Consider the following 16,334-nt stretch of genomic DNA (forward strand, 5'->3'; position numbering starts at 1 on the left):
TCTATTGTCCTGTCTAAAGGCTGTGGCTCTAGTGTCCTGTCTAAAGGCTGTGGCTCTATTCTCCTGTCTAAAGGCTGTGGCTCTATTGTCCTGTCTAAAGGCTGTGGCTCTATTCTCCTGTCTAAAGGCTGTGGCTCTATTGTCCTGTCTAAAGGCTGTGGCTCTAGTGTCCTGTCTAAAGGATGTGGCTCTATTGTCCTGTCTATAGGCTGTGGCTCTATTGTCCTGTCTATAGGCTGTGGCTCTAGTGTCCTGTCTAAAGGCTGTGGCTCTATTGTCCTGTCTATAGGCTGTGGCTCTATTGTCCTGTCTATAGGCTGTGGCTCTAGTGTCCTGTCTAAAGGCTGTGGCTCTATTGTCCTGTCTATAGGCTGTGGCTCTATTGTCCTGTCTACAGGCTGTGGCTCTATTGTCCTGTCTAAAGGCTGTGGCTCTATTGTCCTGTCTAAAGGCTGTTGCTCTATTGTCATGTCTAAAGGCTGTGGCTCTATTGTCCTGTCTAAAGGCTGTGGCTCTATTGTCCTGTCTATAGGCTGTGGCTCTATTGTCCTGTCTAAAGGCTGTGGCTCTATTGTCCTGTCTATAGGCTGTGGCTCTATTGTCCTGTCTAACGGCTGTGGCTCTATTGTCCTGTCTATAGGCTGTGGCTCTATTGTCCTGTCTAAAGGCTGTGGCTCTAGTGTCCTGTCTAAAGGCTGTGGCTCTATCGTCCTGTCTATAGGCTGTGGCTCTATTGTCCTGTCTAAAGGCTGTGGCTCTAGTGTCCTGTCTATAGGCTGTGGCTCTATTGTCCTGTCTATAGGCTGTGGCTCTATTGTCCTGTCTATAGGCTGTGGCTCTATTGTCCTGTCTAAAGGCTGTGGCTCTATTGTCCTGTCTATAGGCTGTGGCTCTATTGTCCTGTCTATAGGCTGTGGCTCTATTGTCATGTCTAAAGGCTGTGGCTCTAGTGTCCTGTCTAAAGGCTGTGGCTCTATTGTCCTGTCTATAGGCTGTGGCTCTATTGTCCTGTCTACAGGCTGTGGCTCTATTGTCCTGTCTAAATGCTGTGGCTCTATTGTTCTGTCTATAGGCTGTGGCTCTATTGTCCTGTCTAAAGGCTGTGGCTCTATTGTCCTGTCTATAGGCTGTGGCTCTATTGTCCTGTCTAAAGGCTGTGGCTCTAGTGTCCTGTCTATAGGCTGTGGCTCTATTGTCCTGTCTATAGGCTGTGGCTCTATTGTTCTGTCTATAGGCTGTGGCTCTATTGTCCTGTCTAAAGGCTGTGGCTCTAGTGTCCTGTCTATAGGCTGTGGCTCTATTGTCCTGTCTATAGGCTGTGGCTCTATTGTCCTGTCTATAGGCTGTGGCTCTAGTGTCCTGTCTAAAGGCTGTGGCTCTATTGTCCTGTCTAAAGGCTGTGGCTCTATTGTCCTGTCTATAGGCTGTGGCTCTAGTGTCCTGTCTAAAGGCTGTGGCTCTATTGTCCTGTCTATAGGCTGTGGCTCTATTGTTCTGTCTAAAGGCTGTGGCTCTATTGTCCTGTCTATAGGGTGTGGCTCTATTGTCCTGTCTATAGGCTGTGGCTCTATTGTTCTGTCTATTGGCTGTGGCTCTATTGTTCTGTCTAAAGGCTGTGGCTCTATTGTCCTGTCTAAAGGCGGTGGCTCTATTGTCCTGTCTATAGGCTGTGGCTCTATTGTCCTGTCTAAAGGCTGTGGCTCTATTGTTCTGTCTAAAGGCTGTGGCTCTATTGTCCTGTCTAAAGGCTGTGGCTGTATTGTCCTGTCTATAGGCTGTGGCTCTATTGTCCTGTCTATAGGCTGTGGCTCTATTGTTCTGTCTATAGGCTGTGGCTCTATTGTCCTGTCTATAGGCTGTGGCTCTAGTGTCCTGTCTATAGGCTGTGGCTCTAGTGTCCTGTCTAAAGGCTGTGGCTCTATTGTCCTGTCTATAGGCTGTGGCTCTATTGTCCTGTCTAAAGGCTGTGGCTCTATTGTTCTGTCTAAAGGCTGTGGCTCTATTGTTCTGTCTATAGGCTGTGGCTCTATTGTCCTGTCTATAGGCTGTGGCTCTATTGTTCTGTCTATAGGCTGTGGCTCTATTGTCCTGTCTATAGGCTGTGGCTCTAGTGTCCTATCTATAGGCTGTGGCTCTATTGTCCTGTGTATAGGCTGTGGCTCTATTGTCCTGTCTATAGGCTGTGGCTCTATTGTTCTGTCTATAGGCTGTGGCTCTATTGTCCTGTCTATAGGCTGTGGCTCTAGTGTCCTGTCTAAAGGCTGTGGCTCTATTGTCCTGTCTAAAGGCTGTGGCTCTATTGTCCTGTCTATAGGCTGTGGCTCTATTGTCCTGTCTAAAGGCTGTGGCTCTATTGTTCTGTCTAAAGGCTGTGGCTCTATTGTTCTGTCTATAGGCTGTGGCTCTATTGTCCTGTCTATAGGCTGTGGCTCTATTGTTCTGTCTATAGGCTGTGGCTCTATTGTCCTGTCTATAGGCTGTGGCTCTAGTGTCCTATCTATAGGCTGTGGCTCTATTGTCCTGTGTATAGGCTGTGGCTCTATTGTCTGTCTATAGGCTGTGGCTCTATTGTTCTGTCTATAGGCTGTGGCTCTATTGTCCTGTCTAAAGGCTGTGGCTCTATTGTCCTGTCTATAGGCTGTGGCTCTATTGTCCTGTCTATAGGCTGTGGCTCTAGTGTCCTGTCTAAAGGCTGTGGCTCTATTGTCCTGTCTAAAGGCTGTGGCTCTATTGTCCTGTCTAAAGGCTGTGGCTCTATTGTCCTGTCTAAAGGCTGTGGCTCTATTGTCCTGTCTAAAGGCTGTGGCTCTATTGTCCTGTCTATAGGCTGTGGCTCTATTGTTCTGTCTAAAGGCTGTGGCTCTATTGTTCTGTCTATAGGCTGTGGCTCTATTGTCCTGTCTATAGGCTGTGGCTCTATTGTCCTGTCTATAGGCTGTGGCTCTATTGTCCTGTCTATAGGCTGTGGCTCTATTGTCCTGTCTAAAGGCTGTGGCTCTATTGTTCTGTCTAAAGGCTGTGGCTCTAGGACCATTGACAGAGATTTGCTGTCCTCTCTTCCTGAGGGCTGTGTGTAGGGTGAATGTTGGTGGTGGATGAGCCTTCCTACTGTATTCTGTTGCTATTAGATGTTCATTATCCTAGTCATACATCTTACATTATTTTACATTAACATACAGTAATCTGTATGTTAATGAAATTATCTGAAATTATCTTTCTCAAAATTGTTTGTATATTTCCCCATAAAATAATCTGTAATCTGAATATTTTGTTCCCTAAAAAAGGAAAAATAATATACATACAGTGCCTTGCGAAAGTATTCGGCCCCCTTGAACTTTGCGACCTTTTGCCACATTTCAGGCTTCAAACATAAATATATAAAACTGTATTTTTTTGTGAAGAATCAACAACAAGTGGGACACAATCATGAAGTGGAACGACATTTATTGGATATTTCAAACTTTTTTAACTAATCAAAAACTGAAAAATTGGGCGTTCAAAATTATTCAGCCCCCTTAAGTTAATACTTTGTAGTGCCACCTTTTGCTGCGATTACAGCTGTAAGTCGCTTGGGGTATGTCTCTATCAGTTTTGCACATCGAGAGACATTTTTTCCCATTCCTCCTTGCAAAACAGCTCGAGCTCAGTGAGGTTGGATGGAGAGCATTTGTGAACAGCAGTTTTCAGTTCTTTCCACAGATTCTCGATTGGATTCAGGTCTGGACTTTGACTTGGCCATTCTAACACCTGGATATGTTTATTTTTGAACCATTCCATTGTAGATTTTGCTTTATGTTTTGGATCATTGTCTTGTTGGAAGACAAATCTCCGTCCCAGTCTCAGGTCTTTTGCAGACTCCATCAGGTTTTCTTCCAGAATGGTCCTGTATTTGGCTCCATCCATCTTCCCATCAATTTTAACCATCTTCCCTGTCCCTGCTGAAGAAAAGCAGGCCCAAACCATGATGCTGCCACCACCATGTTTGACAGTGGGGATGGTGTGTTCAGGGTGATGAGCTGTGTTGCTTGTAGGCCAAACATAACGTTTTGCATTGTTGCCAAAAAGTTCAATTTTGGTTTCATCTGATCAGAGCACCTTCTTCCACATGTTTGGTGTGTCTCCCAGGTGGCTTGTGGCAAACTTTAAACTACACTTTTTATGGATATCTTTAAGAAATGGCTTTCTTCTTGCCACTCTTCCATAAAGGCCAGATTTGTGCAATATACGACTGATTGTTGTCCTATGGACAGAGTCTCCCACCTCAGCTGTAGATCTCTGCAGTTCATCCAGAGTGATCATGGGCCTCTTGGCTGCATCTCTGATCAGTCTTCTCCTTGTATGAGCTGAAAGTTTAGAGGGACGGCCAGGTCTTGGTAGATTTGCAGTGGTCTGATACTCCTTCCATTTCAATATTATCGCTTGCACAGTGCTCCTTGGGATGTTTAAAGCTTGGGAAATCTTTTTGTATCCAAATCCGGCTTTAAACTTCTTCACAACAGTATCTCGGACCTGCCTGGTGTGTTCCTTGTTCTTCATGATGCTCTCTGCGCTTTTAATGGACCTCTGAGACTATCACAGTGCAGGTGCATTTATACGGAGACTTGATTACACACAGGTGGATTGTATTTATCATCATTAGTCATTTAGGTCAACATTGGATCATTCAGAGATCCTCACTGAACTTCTGGAGAGAGTTTGCTGCACTGAAAGTAAAGGGGCTGAATAATTTTGCACGCCCAATTTTTCAGTTTTTGATTTGTTAAAAAAGTTTGAAATATCCAATAAATGTCGTTCCACTTCATGATTGTGTCCCACTTGTTGTTGATTCTTCACAAAAAAATACAGTTTTATATCTTTATGTTTGAAGCCTGAAATGTGGCAAAAGATCGCAAAGTTCAAGGGGGCCGAATACTTTCGCAAGGCACTGTATATATTTTTTTATGTGGCGACCCCACTGCAACCCCTAGGGGTCCTGACCCAGTCTTTGAATATCACTGGTGTAGGGTGTAGTTGACCCTAGACGCTGGTCTTGGGTCAGTTTTGCAATGATAGGATTGGGGAAGGAGAAGCTGATCCTAGATCTGTTCTGAGAAAAACTCCACCACGGTGCTCTACTAGACTGGCCAGTATTAGTACACCAAGCTCCAAGTCCTCCTGACTTCAGTCTGGAAAGGCTATTTGATGATGACGATGCGTCGATATTGAAGAGGCTGTACTTTTTTACTGACGGGTCTTTCTCACTTTCACATGGAACAACCACTTCCAATACAACTGTTGGATTTTCAAATCCAAACAAAGTGAGGTCTCAGACTCTCAACCCCTCAGGAAAGAAAAAAACATTTGAGAGAACCAATCAAACCTCAGCCCATTTCTGCACTAATACTGCATTTACAACGGAGTCCAGACCAGTGTGTCACAGCTCTCCCTTGCTGTGAGCTCTACCCCCTCCTCCCCCCATTCCCTTCCTTCTTCCACTGACCTGTGGTTGCGGTTCTTGATGTTGAAGAAGAGGAAGGCCCCTGCCATGAGCATGCCCAGGATGGTGATAACAGACAGGATGCTGTAGAGGGGTACGTTGATGTTGCGACGCTGCAGACGCACAAACGTACGGTCCTTAGGAGGCTCCACCCCTGGAATAAAGAGGAGGAAGAAAAGAAGAAAAATAACTTTTACAGGGGAAGGATAGACAACCAAAATGAGCCCTCACCAGTAACCTATTTAACATTGAAAAACAACGTTGATTCAACCAGTTTTTGCCCAGTGGATCTGCTATGATGCCAAAAATATGTGAATGTCTTCCTCTTCATTCCAGGAGTGGAGCCTCCAAATTAACTTACTTTCCTTTTTGTGGAGTTGTTTCCACATCATTTCAACAAAATAATGATTATGTGATGATGTTGAATCAATGTGGAAAACTGTCGGATTTGCAAAAAGTAATCAATGTAACGTATTTTTGTTTTGCTTTCACCCAACCTGCATTTACGTTTAATTCACAATAGCTGACAACTCAACCAAATGTAAATCAAAACTAGACGTTAAACTGACGTCTGTGCTCAGTGGTGATGTTCTTAGCCTGAGAAATGTATTAGATTTGATGTTTGTCCACTTGCCCAGTGACTTTCATTCTATGTAAAGTACTGGACACTTCTACAGGAGAAGGATTGATCCAAAAAACGCCTGCATTTGGCTACTTTCTTTCTTATCAGCTGCGTAAATGTACCTCCACACAAGATTAGTCGTTGTGGTCAGCTGTTTCTTATGCTTATGCTGTCCTCTATCCGCCCTCTCCGTGCCAATCAATTTCTCAACTTACTGAGATCCACTTATGACGGTTTGAGACATAGAAACAATTGTTTTAGCTGAAACTGTCACAGATTGTGTGTATATGGGACAAAAGGGAGGAAGGAATTGGGGGTCATTGTGGTAATCGCCAGGAATCAAACAAAAGACAAAGAATGTCAACACACGCAAACATGGATACATAAAACGTCTGGTAATGATTAAACATAGAATGATTGGTTGAGAGGAGCATTCTGGATGCCCTGGGTCCCACGGAGGAGCTGTATTGTGTGTGTGTGTGTGTGTGTGTGTGTGTGTGTGTGTGTGTGTGTGTGTGTGTGTGTGTGTGTGTGTGTGTGTGTGTGTGTGTGCGTGTGCATGCGCGTGCGTGTGCGTGTGTGTGTGTGTGTGTGAGACGTGTGTAGTGATCTACCTACCTTGGAACCTCATGGTGTTGTTAATAAGGTCCAGGACATCAGCAATAGCGTTGTACTCTCCGACCTTCACCTCCTGACCCTCTGTTAGGAACACAAACAGAGACGGACACATTAGTTAGGACAGCATGGACGCCTCAGACAACTTCTTACTCTCAGTCCACTTCACAGCTCTCGCAGAGCATAACATTGACCCAAAATAACTATCTTTCAAATAGACAAGATTGCACTTAATGGAATACTGCAGTGTGGGGTCTCATTTATGCCATGTGTGTTTTAGCTACGTGTGGAAATCAAGCTAATTTAAAGTACAGGCACTGGGTGAATGTTTTTGATACATTTTGGTTACAATGGCTAGCAACAGTACCATACTGGTGTGTATTCATTAGTGCACAATGTAGCAAACTGTTTTGCAATTGAAAATGTTTTGCAACGTAAATTAGCATTTCTTATTGGACAAGTTCAGGTTAGTCCCTCTCTATTTCAGCCCATTTGCTTCCGTTTGTTTCCTAGTGAATAGACAAATTACCGGAGAGCTAGGTCTGCAGTGAAGAAGCCAATCATAAAAATAAAAGCTACAATAAATAAAACCAATTGCACGCTGGCATTTGTAACACAATATCCATTTACATTTTCACAGGTACAGTAAAATGAGTTTAAATTGTGATATATCCCGAGCAATAACACAAACCTCTCTCTCCTGAGTGATATTTAAACCAGCCATTTCCTTCAAGAGCCGTCTTAAAGACTGATATTGGTCCCACGTGTAATATCGGCTTTCCATTGACCCTGGTACAAACACCAGCTCCATCACTATTTCTCATAAAACAGGGGTAAACTTACACACAACACACTGGGGAGGAGGGAGAGGAGACAATTCTCTGTTTGTCTCTCTGTTTTCTCTCTCTAAGTAAGCATTTCACTGTTGTATTTGGCGCATGTGATAAATACAATTTGATTTACATTTATATCAATTAATATGCATAAAAGCGTTATGTGACTACTATGGTCCTGAGCTGCTATGTTAGGGCAAACCCTTCACCCAACTTGTGTTTGTTCAATTAACTCCTTCATTCCTGTAAATCAGATTCAGATGTATACAACTAGCCTGAACCTTGGATCTATTTGGTGTGACGACCATAGGAGCTGGCAAGACAGCGTAGACAGATCAAGGATCAGTGCATTTCTGTAAATTACATTCAGATTCATGACCCAAGTGCCTAATAAGGTTCTAGACACAGTCTCTATGGCATCATGGTATAACAGGCTAGTCTATTTGACATCATGGTATAACAGGCTAGTCTATATGACATCATGGTATTATAGGCTAGTCTATATGACATCATGGTATAATAGGCTAGTCTATTTGACATCATGGTATAACAGGCTAGTCTATATGACATCATGGTATTATAGGCTAGTCTATATGACATCATGGTATAATAGGCTAGTCTATATGACATCATGGTACAATAGGCTAGTCTATATGACATCATGGTACAATAGGCTAGTCTATATGACATCATGGTATAACAGGCTAGTCTACATGGCTATAGAATTGGGATTCATTGAACAATGAATGAACCTTAACTGAAAGCATAGGGGGAACCACCTTAATCACACCTGGCTACTAAACTATAGGAAATGACTCAAATATTAATGCATTTTGCTTGGGTTTCGTACACTAGTTAATGTTTTTTTTAAATGCTACTATATAATAGCACTGGGCACATTATTTTGTTTTGTCAAAGGTCACAGTTATTTCCTAACTATATACACTGTAGTACCCAAGGCAGCGTCCCAGGTGACTTTGTGTAATGTGATCTGTAGGCAGATGGGCTGAGAGGGTGTCGGGTGAAGTTGCCCCCTAGACGTTGATCTTGGGTCAGGTTTGCATTTTCCACAACTAATGGTTAAAGTTAGGATTGGGGAGGGGAAGCTGATCCTAAATCTCTATCTTCCCACAGAGTGGGGCTGAGGGTGAAAGACAGACTCTGACAATCGGAACCTCCAGAAGGGGAATGAATGAACCCACAGTGAGCTGCTTCCACACTGCGTGAGGACAGACGACTGGGCTGAGGAGAGGATCATATCCTGGTAAAATATTGAGCCCAGGCAATCCCTCCTCTATCTCCATCTAATGTGTCAAACAGTCGTTACCCTGATAGGGATGGAGGGAGGGAGGGAGAATAAGGGCATGATATGAATGGAGGGAGAGAGAGGAAAAGAGGAGGATGTGGACAAGGGAGGAGACAATGAGAGAGAGAGAGAGAGAGAGAGAGAGAGAGAGAGAGAGAGAGAGGTAACAGGAGACAAATAGGTGTCAAGGGGGAGGGAGAGTGGCAGGAGGGGGGAGTGATATGCCTAAGGCTAAGTGCTCATGATAACATTTCTCCCACAGCACTATTGAGCAAGCCCTCTCCAGTTCACTGATGATAACATTTCTCCCACAGCACTATTGAGCAAGCCCTCTCCAGTTCACTGATGATAACATTTCTCCCACAGCACTATTGAGCAAGCCCTCTCCAGTTCACTGATGATAACATTTCTTTGCTTATCCATGATATGACTGCCAGTTGCATTCCAATTGAAAAGCTCCATCACTCCCACAAGCAAACAGGACTGTCCGCCCTGTGGGTTTCCACACACACACACACACACACACACACACACACACACACACACACACACACACACACACACACACACACACACAATTTAAGCTACCACGGGGAGAACCTCTGCAGTGGGGTAGATAAGATTGGGGGAGAGTGGATTAATAAAAACATGTTGATGCTGAGGGAGGGTAGGGTCAGGGGAGCAGGGGAGAATCCCCCAAATACAGATCACATTTCTGGGTAGAAAATCCCACCCGGCAACCCCCTGGTTCACCTGCAGTCAACAAACACTCGCTGGATTACTAGGACATCATCATCAGCCAGACAGCAACCGCAGCACCCACTCATAATAGTAGAGCAATTCAACAGAACATCACAACAATGCAACAATCTTACAGCATGTGCTTACCTTGAAACTGTGTGAATTTGATCGTGCCCATCCGTTCTCCGTTCCTGAACATGACTTGGCCCTGGATAGAAAAAGAATTCAAAACACTTTTAGAACATTTGGAAATGAAAGCCTCTGAGGTCTCGATGCAGAATACAATGCAAATCTTACATTGTCCATATCAGCTACCAAGTTGAAACCGAACATTGTTGGTCCTTATTTAACCAGCAAAACCATCTGAATAGTTCACCCTCTTCAGGGTACATCAAGTCCCTGGGTTAAAGTAACAACGATGGGTAACAGCAGATGCAGAGGAAGCAGTAGAGACAGACGATGAAAAGAAGCTTGATTTCATTAGAATTTAGATGCACTGTTTCTTGACATGCCACTAAGTCTTGGCACATTAACAGATTTGTGTGGACAAAGAGGGGGTCTGGCACTGGGCTTCTTATTGGATTAGAAGTCTGCAAAAAAAAAAAAAATTAATATGAGGTAAACAAAATGATTGGTCAGCAGATTCATTTCCTGATATCCTTATAATCAAAGGAGTGTCCGATTCCTGTCTGATTCCGTAAGGCCCTATCACACATCTTCTTTAGAGGGGCTTTTAGAAAAACATTTTGTAAGTGGAAATCTCACCATTGGATACTGAACAGACATCAATAGTCGGTACTACTACCATTAAAACCTCGACATGTCTTTGATGTCAACCCTGATGAAAGCAACTGGATACTAATGACACTCCACCTAGATCATCACTGATATTCCAAAAAACAACAATCAAGGCCAAATAAAATCATCAATTATATTCAGATATTTTCTGGGGGAAAAGGTCTGTCAACTAACACATTGCCTTTCCTCCCTTATCCCTCCTTATCCATCAACACTGACCAATTAATTCGTCCAGCCATCTGCCCATAGAACTCCTTAATTAAACATTTAGCTGGATCTGGGATTATTGGCGGCTACGGAAAAAAAAACAGGTGAACGAGAGAGAGAGAGAGAGAGAGAGAGAGAGAGAGAGAGAGAGAGAGAGAGAGAGAGAGAGAGAGAGAGAGAGAGAAAGTTAACATGGAGCTGATTAAAGCAGCACTGGCAGAGAGATGGAAAGGGAGGAAGGCGACAGACTGAAGGACTAATTTTGTCTCAAAAACACGCAGAGGCTTTGAAGTCAGTCGCTGGGCGGGTTTCCACCCTCTGATTGGTTCCCTGTCTTTGTACGGCATATGTGATTGTGGCTGTCTGTGTGAGCAAGGAAGAGAGCTAGCTAAAGTGACTGCCTTTACAGACCAGGATAACTGTGGTTGGATGGTGCTAAGAGTGGTCTGTTATTGTATGGAATTTAAAGGCCCAGTGCAGTCATACTTCTGTTTTCCCTGTATTTTATATCTTATTGTACAACAGCTGATGAAACTAACACTGTAAAAGTGTGAAAACATTTGATCAGTGTTATTTCCTGATAGTTGCTGGTTGAAAACATCCTCTACACAGGACCTTCTAATCAGCAGGTTTGCATGGGGGGGGAGGAGTTTCGGCTTTCCATGGTGACATCATCATGCGGTAAATTGGTTATTAAACCAATACGAAAGAGAGTTCCAAACCTCTTTGCCAATAACAGCTACTTTTCAGTTTTCCCATCCCTACTCAGACCACTCTCAGACAATCCTAGCAAAATTATTGCTTCAAATCAAATCAAATCAAATTGTATTTGTCACATACACACATACACACTACACACTATTGAGAAATAGTGTTCTACTAAAAAGCCATTTTTGCCGATTTGACTGGAAATCTTTTACAGTGAGGTACTTAATTGTTACCCAGAAATGATTTGATATTAATATAAAAATGGCGGCATTGGACCTTTAAGATGTGACTGAAAGTGTAATCTCAGAGAGTGTGCTACCTACATGTAACTGTCAAAATAAAGAAAACAAGTCCGTAAATGAGGGATACACAGTATATTGAAAGCAGGTGCTTCCTGAGTTTATTAAGCAATAAACATCCCATCATGCTTAGGGTCATGTATAATTATGCCCTGGTTAAGTACGTGTGTGTGTGGGAGTGAAGTGCACTTGAAAGTAGTGTTTACTATGGAAATATAGTAAACTATGTGCGGAGCCTGTGGTCTAGCGGTAACGCACCCAACTCCTCCAGAGACCGGGGTTCAAAAAAATATCCACAAAAATATATAGAAAACAAATATATGTCAGTATGCACAATCAATACTGGGTGTTTTATTTCTAAAATATTATATTTATATTTCACTAATTGCAGATAAATAAAATAATATTAATAGTTGTCATTATTTCTGATCAAATGTCCCTCCCACATTCTCCTGGAGCTCTGGTTGAGCTGGGGGAGGGAGGGAGTTGACCCAGACTAACAGCTCTCTCTGGGACTCAGACACCCAGTCTGTCCTTGTTGATGAGGGTGGTATCACTGCGTTTGTGGAGGTGAGATGGCGGTATCACTCTGCTACTTTGTTTCTGGAGGTGAGGAAAGGTAGGAACTGAAGGAACATATTTTCCCAGACAGAGGTTCCGGTTGTGGGCTGCAGGTATGAAAGGAGGGGGTTCCCAGGAGGTCTGGTGGGGGAGCACAGCAGCCAGAGGTGATGAAATTAGGTTGCATACACACACACCTCTCTGTGTCCGCCTGTAAGGACTCACTGCCCTCAGGCTGTGACACCAGCCATAGGCAGGAGACACTGAGACCAATACACTGGTACAGTAGTGGCAGAACAGGCCACTGGAGTCTCAATCCCTCTAGATTTATTTGCTAAAGGTATAGCTCTTCATCGCATAATCACAGCATATTGTACTGAGAACTGTGCGTGTAACACTGCTTATGCTACTGATTAGACCTGTACACACACTGATCTGGCCATGCCTATCTAGCATCACTGGGTGCGTGCAAATAGCACCATATTCCCTATATAGTGAACTACTTTTGACCAGGGCCTCTATGGTCCCTATCCTATAGGTCCTTCCTTCTGGAAACAAAGCTTGTATTATGAGGACGGGATCCACCCAAATAATTTGGGTTCCTGGATCCTTTCACAGCATTATAAGGCTGTGTTGAGACAATGACTTATCAATGACCCAAGCCCAGCTCAGTTAATCCCTAGCATTGTGTCGTTGAGTTGTCCTAATGCTTCAGAAAATGCACATTATACCAGGGGCGTTGGAAGACACTATGTTAGTAATCTTATTTATGTCCCTCTAACTGCCCTGAATGCCTCTATTGATCCTACAGCTATTGTACGCAGTAATCATATGCATATGAACCAGTGTAACACTGTTAGCACTGAGGTGGTGTGCCCTACTAGACAGTCCACTGTGTACAACTCATCCTGCACTAATAAAAATAACCAGAGCATGTTTACCTCTGTTAAGCTTCCCAGTAAAGCAAGAAAACAATCAAGCATCCCAGAAAAGTGTTAAAAATAGCCCATATTAACATATGTAGCTTAAGAAACAAGGTTCATAAAATCATAAATTGGCTAGTAACAGGTGACACTCGTATTCTGACAATCTCTGAAACTCACTTAGATAATACCTTTGATGATACAGCGGTAGCAATACGCGGTTATAAGATTTATAGAAAAATCTGAAATGCCAAAGGTGGAGGTTTAGCCCATTGGCTCAGAACAGGGCAGCACGGCTGGCCCTTGGATGTACACAGAGAGCTAACATTAATAATATGCATGTCATTCTCTCCTGGCTCAAAGTGGAGGAGAGATGAACTTAATCACTACTTGTATTTGTGAGAGTTATTGACATGTTGAATGCATCGGACACCCATGCATACCCCTCAAGACATGCCACAAGAGGTCTCTTCACAGTCCCCAAGTCCAGAACAGACTATGGGAGGCGCACAGTACTACATAGAGCCATGACTACATGGAACTCTATTCCACATCAAGTAACTCATGCCAGCAGTAAAATTAGATTTAAAAAACAGATACAAATACACGTTATGGAACACATGCATACACACACACGATAACATAAACACTATACACACATGGATTTTGTGTTGTAGATATGTGGTAGTAGAGTAGAGGCCTGAGGGCACACACTTAATGTTGTGAAATCTGATATGAATGTACTGTAATGTTTTTAAAATTACCCCCTAATGGGGATCCATAATAAATACAAATATAAAAAGTAATGCACTACACAGGCCAAAGGGTACTACTTGAGATCAGAACCCCTGTCTCCTCGGTTTCCTCTTCCCTCCAGGCAATAGATGAAGAGGAGGAATTCCACTGTACATGTTCATCTGTGCTGCTAACAGCCCCGGCCAAGCCCTGGAGGCTTCTCTGAGCTAATGTTTGACTTCCTCTATTGCTCTGCCACTAGACTAGATCAATAGCAGGCCGCACCCAGAGAACACATCAGACTGCCATGTGGATGGCCCGTGTTCTAACCTGACACAAACACACACACACAATCAGTGTTTACACTCGCGCGCACGTGCACGAAACACATACACACACAATCAGTGTGCACGCACAGGCATACACGCATGCGCACACACACACACACACACAGAGACACACAAACACACAAACACACACACACACAAGCCCCACTATGTTGACTATGTAGGGATTAGAAGGGATGGGACAGGGTGAACATACAGAAAGGAGTTTGGTTTTAGTGGTGAAACTGACTTGCCAAACTAGTACCACTTGTTGTGGTTCACGCTGGGGTAGTTATGGCAGTGAGACGGTGGCTCTCCATGTGGGTGTAGGACATGGGTGATGTGTGTGTGGGTGGTAACACAGAGCCACGATGGGGTATTGGGTATAGTGTGTGTGTTCATCATGATTCCCTGTAATGGAAATACACACCTATATGCTGACGCTTCATAAAGGCACATCAACAAACCAATGGTATTTTCTGATCTGATATGGCACTTAAATACACACAAATAACAAGCTTTTTTAGAACCTCCTTCCATGTACTGTAATCCCTGTGCAGTTATCAGAAGGACCAACAATCATAGTGGTGGGAAAATAAGTAATACATTACTCCAGAGTATTAGCCTCTTATAGACCTGGAGCAACTGTGGTATATTATTTTTGAAATAAAACTTCAGGTATTTTTGTTAAACTGTTTTTTTTTTTTTAACAAGGTAAGTTGACTTGAGACCACATTCTCATTTACAGCAACAACCTGGGGAATAGTTACAGGGGGATGACTAGGTGGCCCTGATGGTTTGAGGGCCCGATTGGGAATTTAGCCAGGACATCGGAGTTAACATCCCTGCTCTTACAATAAGTGCTATGGGCTCTTTTGTAACCTCAGAGAGTCAGGACACCCGTTTAACGTCCCATCTGAAAGACAGCAACCTACACAGGGCAGTGTCCCCAATCACTGCCCCAGGGCATTGGGATATTTTTCTAGACCAGAGGAAAGAGTATCTCCTACTGGCCCTTCAACACTACTTCCAACATCATCTGGTCTCCCATCCAGGGACCAACCAGGACCAACCCTGCTTAGCTTCTGAGGAAAGCCAGCAGTGGGATGCAGAGTGGTATGCGGCTGACATCACATTATGCAATACAGTGAATATGCAATGCAGCAATACAGTGAATATGCAATGCAGCAATACAGTGCGCCTTCTGTGCTGCTTTCTGAATAGATGGTAATAGTGGTGCTGTATGTTATCCCCCTGGAGACAAGCACGCACACAAACAGAGACACGCAGCTCAGGCAGCCACCCTGGCAGAGGGGCCCCCAGGGAGAAGAGGCTATCTAGCCTATCCATGTCATCCTCCCTGCCTCTGTTCTCCAGCAGCCTCCAGGGACTGGCCCACTGGCAGCCCACTTCACCCCAGAGAGGCAGAGGGAACTGGGGGAGAGAGAGGTCACGGTGGGGTGGGGGTTACGGAGAGGCTCAGGAGGACTATGGTGTACTGTAATGCCCCAAGGGAGGTCAACCTTTTCTCCACTCTCAATACTGGTTATGACACAATCTCTCTCTCTTTTCCGCTCTACCTCCTCACCCAGCTCTCCTTCACTATTCCTCTTTCTCCCTCTATTTCTCCTTCACTATTCCTCTTTCTCCCTCTATTTCTCCTTCACTATTCCTCTTTCTCCCTCTATTTCTCCTTCACTATTCCTCTTTCTCCCTCTATTTCTCCTTCACTATTCCTCTTTCTCCCTCTATTTCTCCTTCACTATTCCTCATTCTCCCTCTATTTCTCCTTCACTATTCCTCTTTCTCCCTCTATTTCTCCTTCGCTTTCCTCCTCTTTCTCCCTCTATTTCTCCTTCACTGTTCCTCTTTCTCCCTCTATTTCTCCTTCACTATTCCTCTTTCTCCCTCTATTTCTCCTTCGCTTTCCTCCTCTTTCTCCCTCTATTTCCTCCTCTTTCTCCCTCTATTTCCTCCTCTTTCTCCCTCTATTTCCTCATCTTTCTCCCTCTATTTCCTCATCTTTCTCCCTCTTTATTTTTTCCTCTCTGATTTTTCCTTTTTCTATTCCTCTATCTACCCATCCCTCTCAGCCTGTGGCCGTATCCTGCACACACACACACACACACACACACACACACACACACACACACACACACACACACACACACACACACACACACA

General features: G+C 43.8%; 1 protein-coding gene across 1 annotated transcript in view; it reads right to left on the minus strand.

Moving 5' to 3' along the window:
- Positions 1–16,334, minus strand: part of LOC115118076 (gamma-aminobutyric acid type B receptor subunit 2-like) — a 173,495-nt gene that overhangs the window by 22,255 nt on the left and 134,906 nt on the right. The window contains exons 8-10 of the mRNA XM_065021036.1: positions 9,741–9,801; positions 6,717–6,797; positions 5,480–5,630 (exon numbers count right to left, since the gene is read on the minus strand). Of these exons, the coding sequence (XP_064877108.1) occupies positions 5,480–5,630; positions 6,717–6,797; positions 9,741–9,801 (293 nt within the window). The remainder of the gene's footprint in view (positions 1–5,479; positions 5,631–6,716; positions 6,798–9,740; positions 9,802–16,334) is intronic.

Source organism: Oncorhynchus nerka, linkage group LG7, assembly GCF_034236695.1.
Source record: "Oncorhynchus nerka isolate Pitt River linkage group LG7, Oner_Uvic_2.0, whole genome shotgun sequence".
Lineage (NCBI taxonomy): Eukaryota > Metazoa > Chordata > Actinopteri > Salmoniformes > Salmonidae > Oncorhynchus > Oncorhynchus nerka.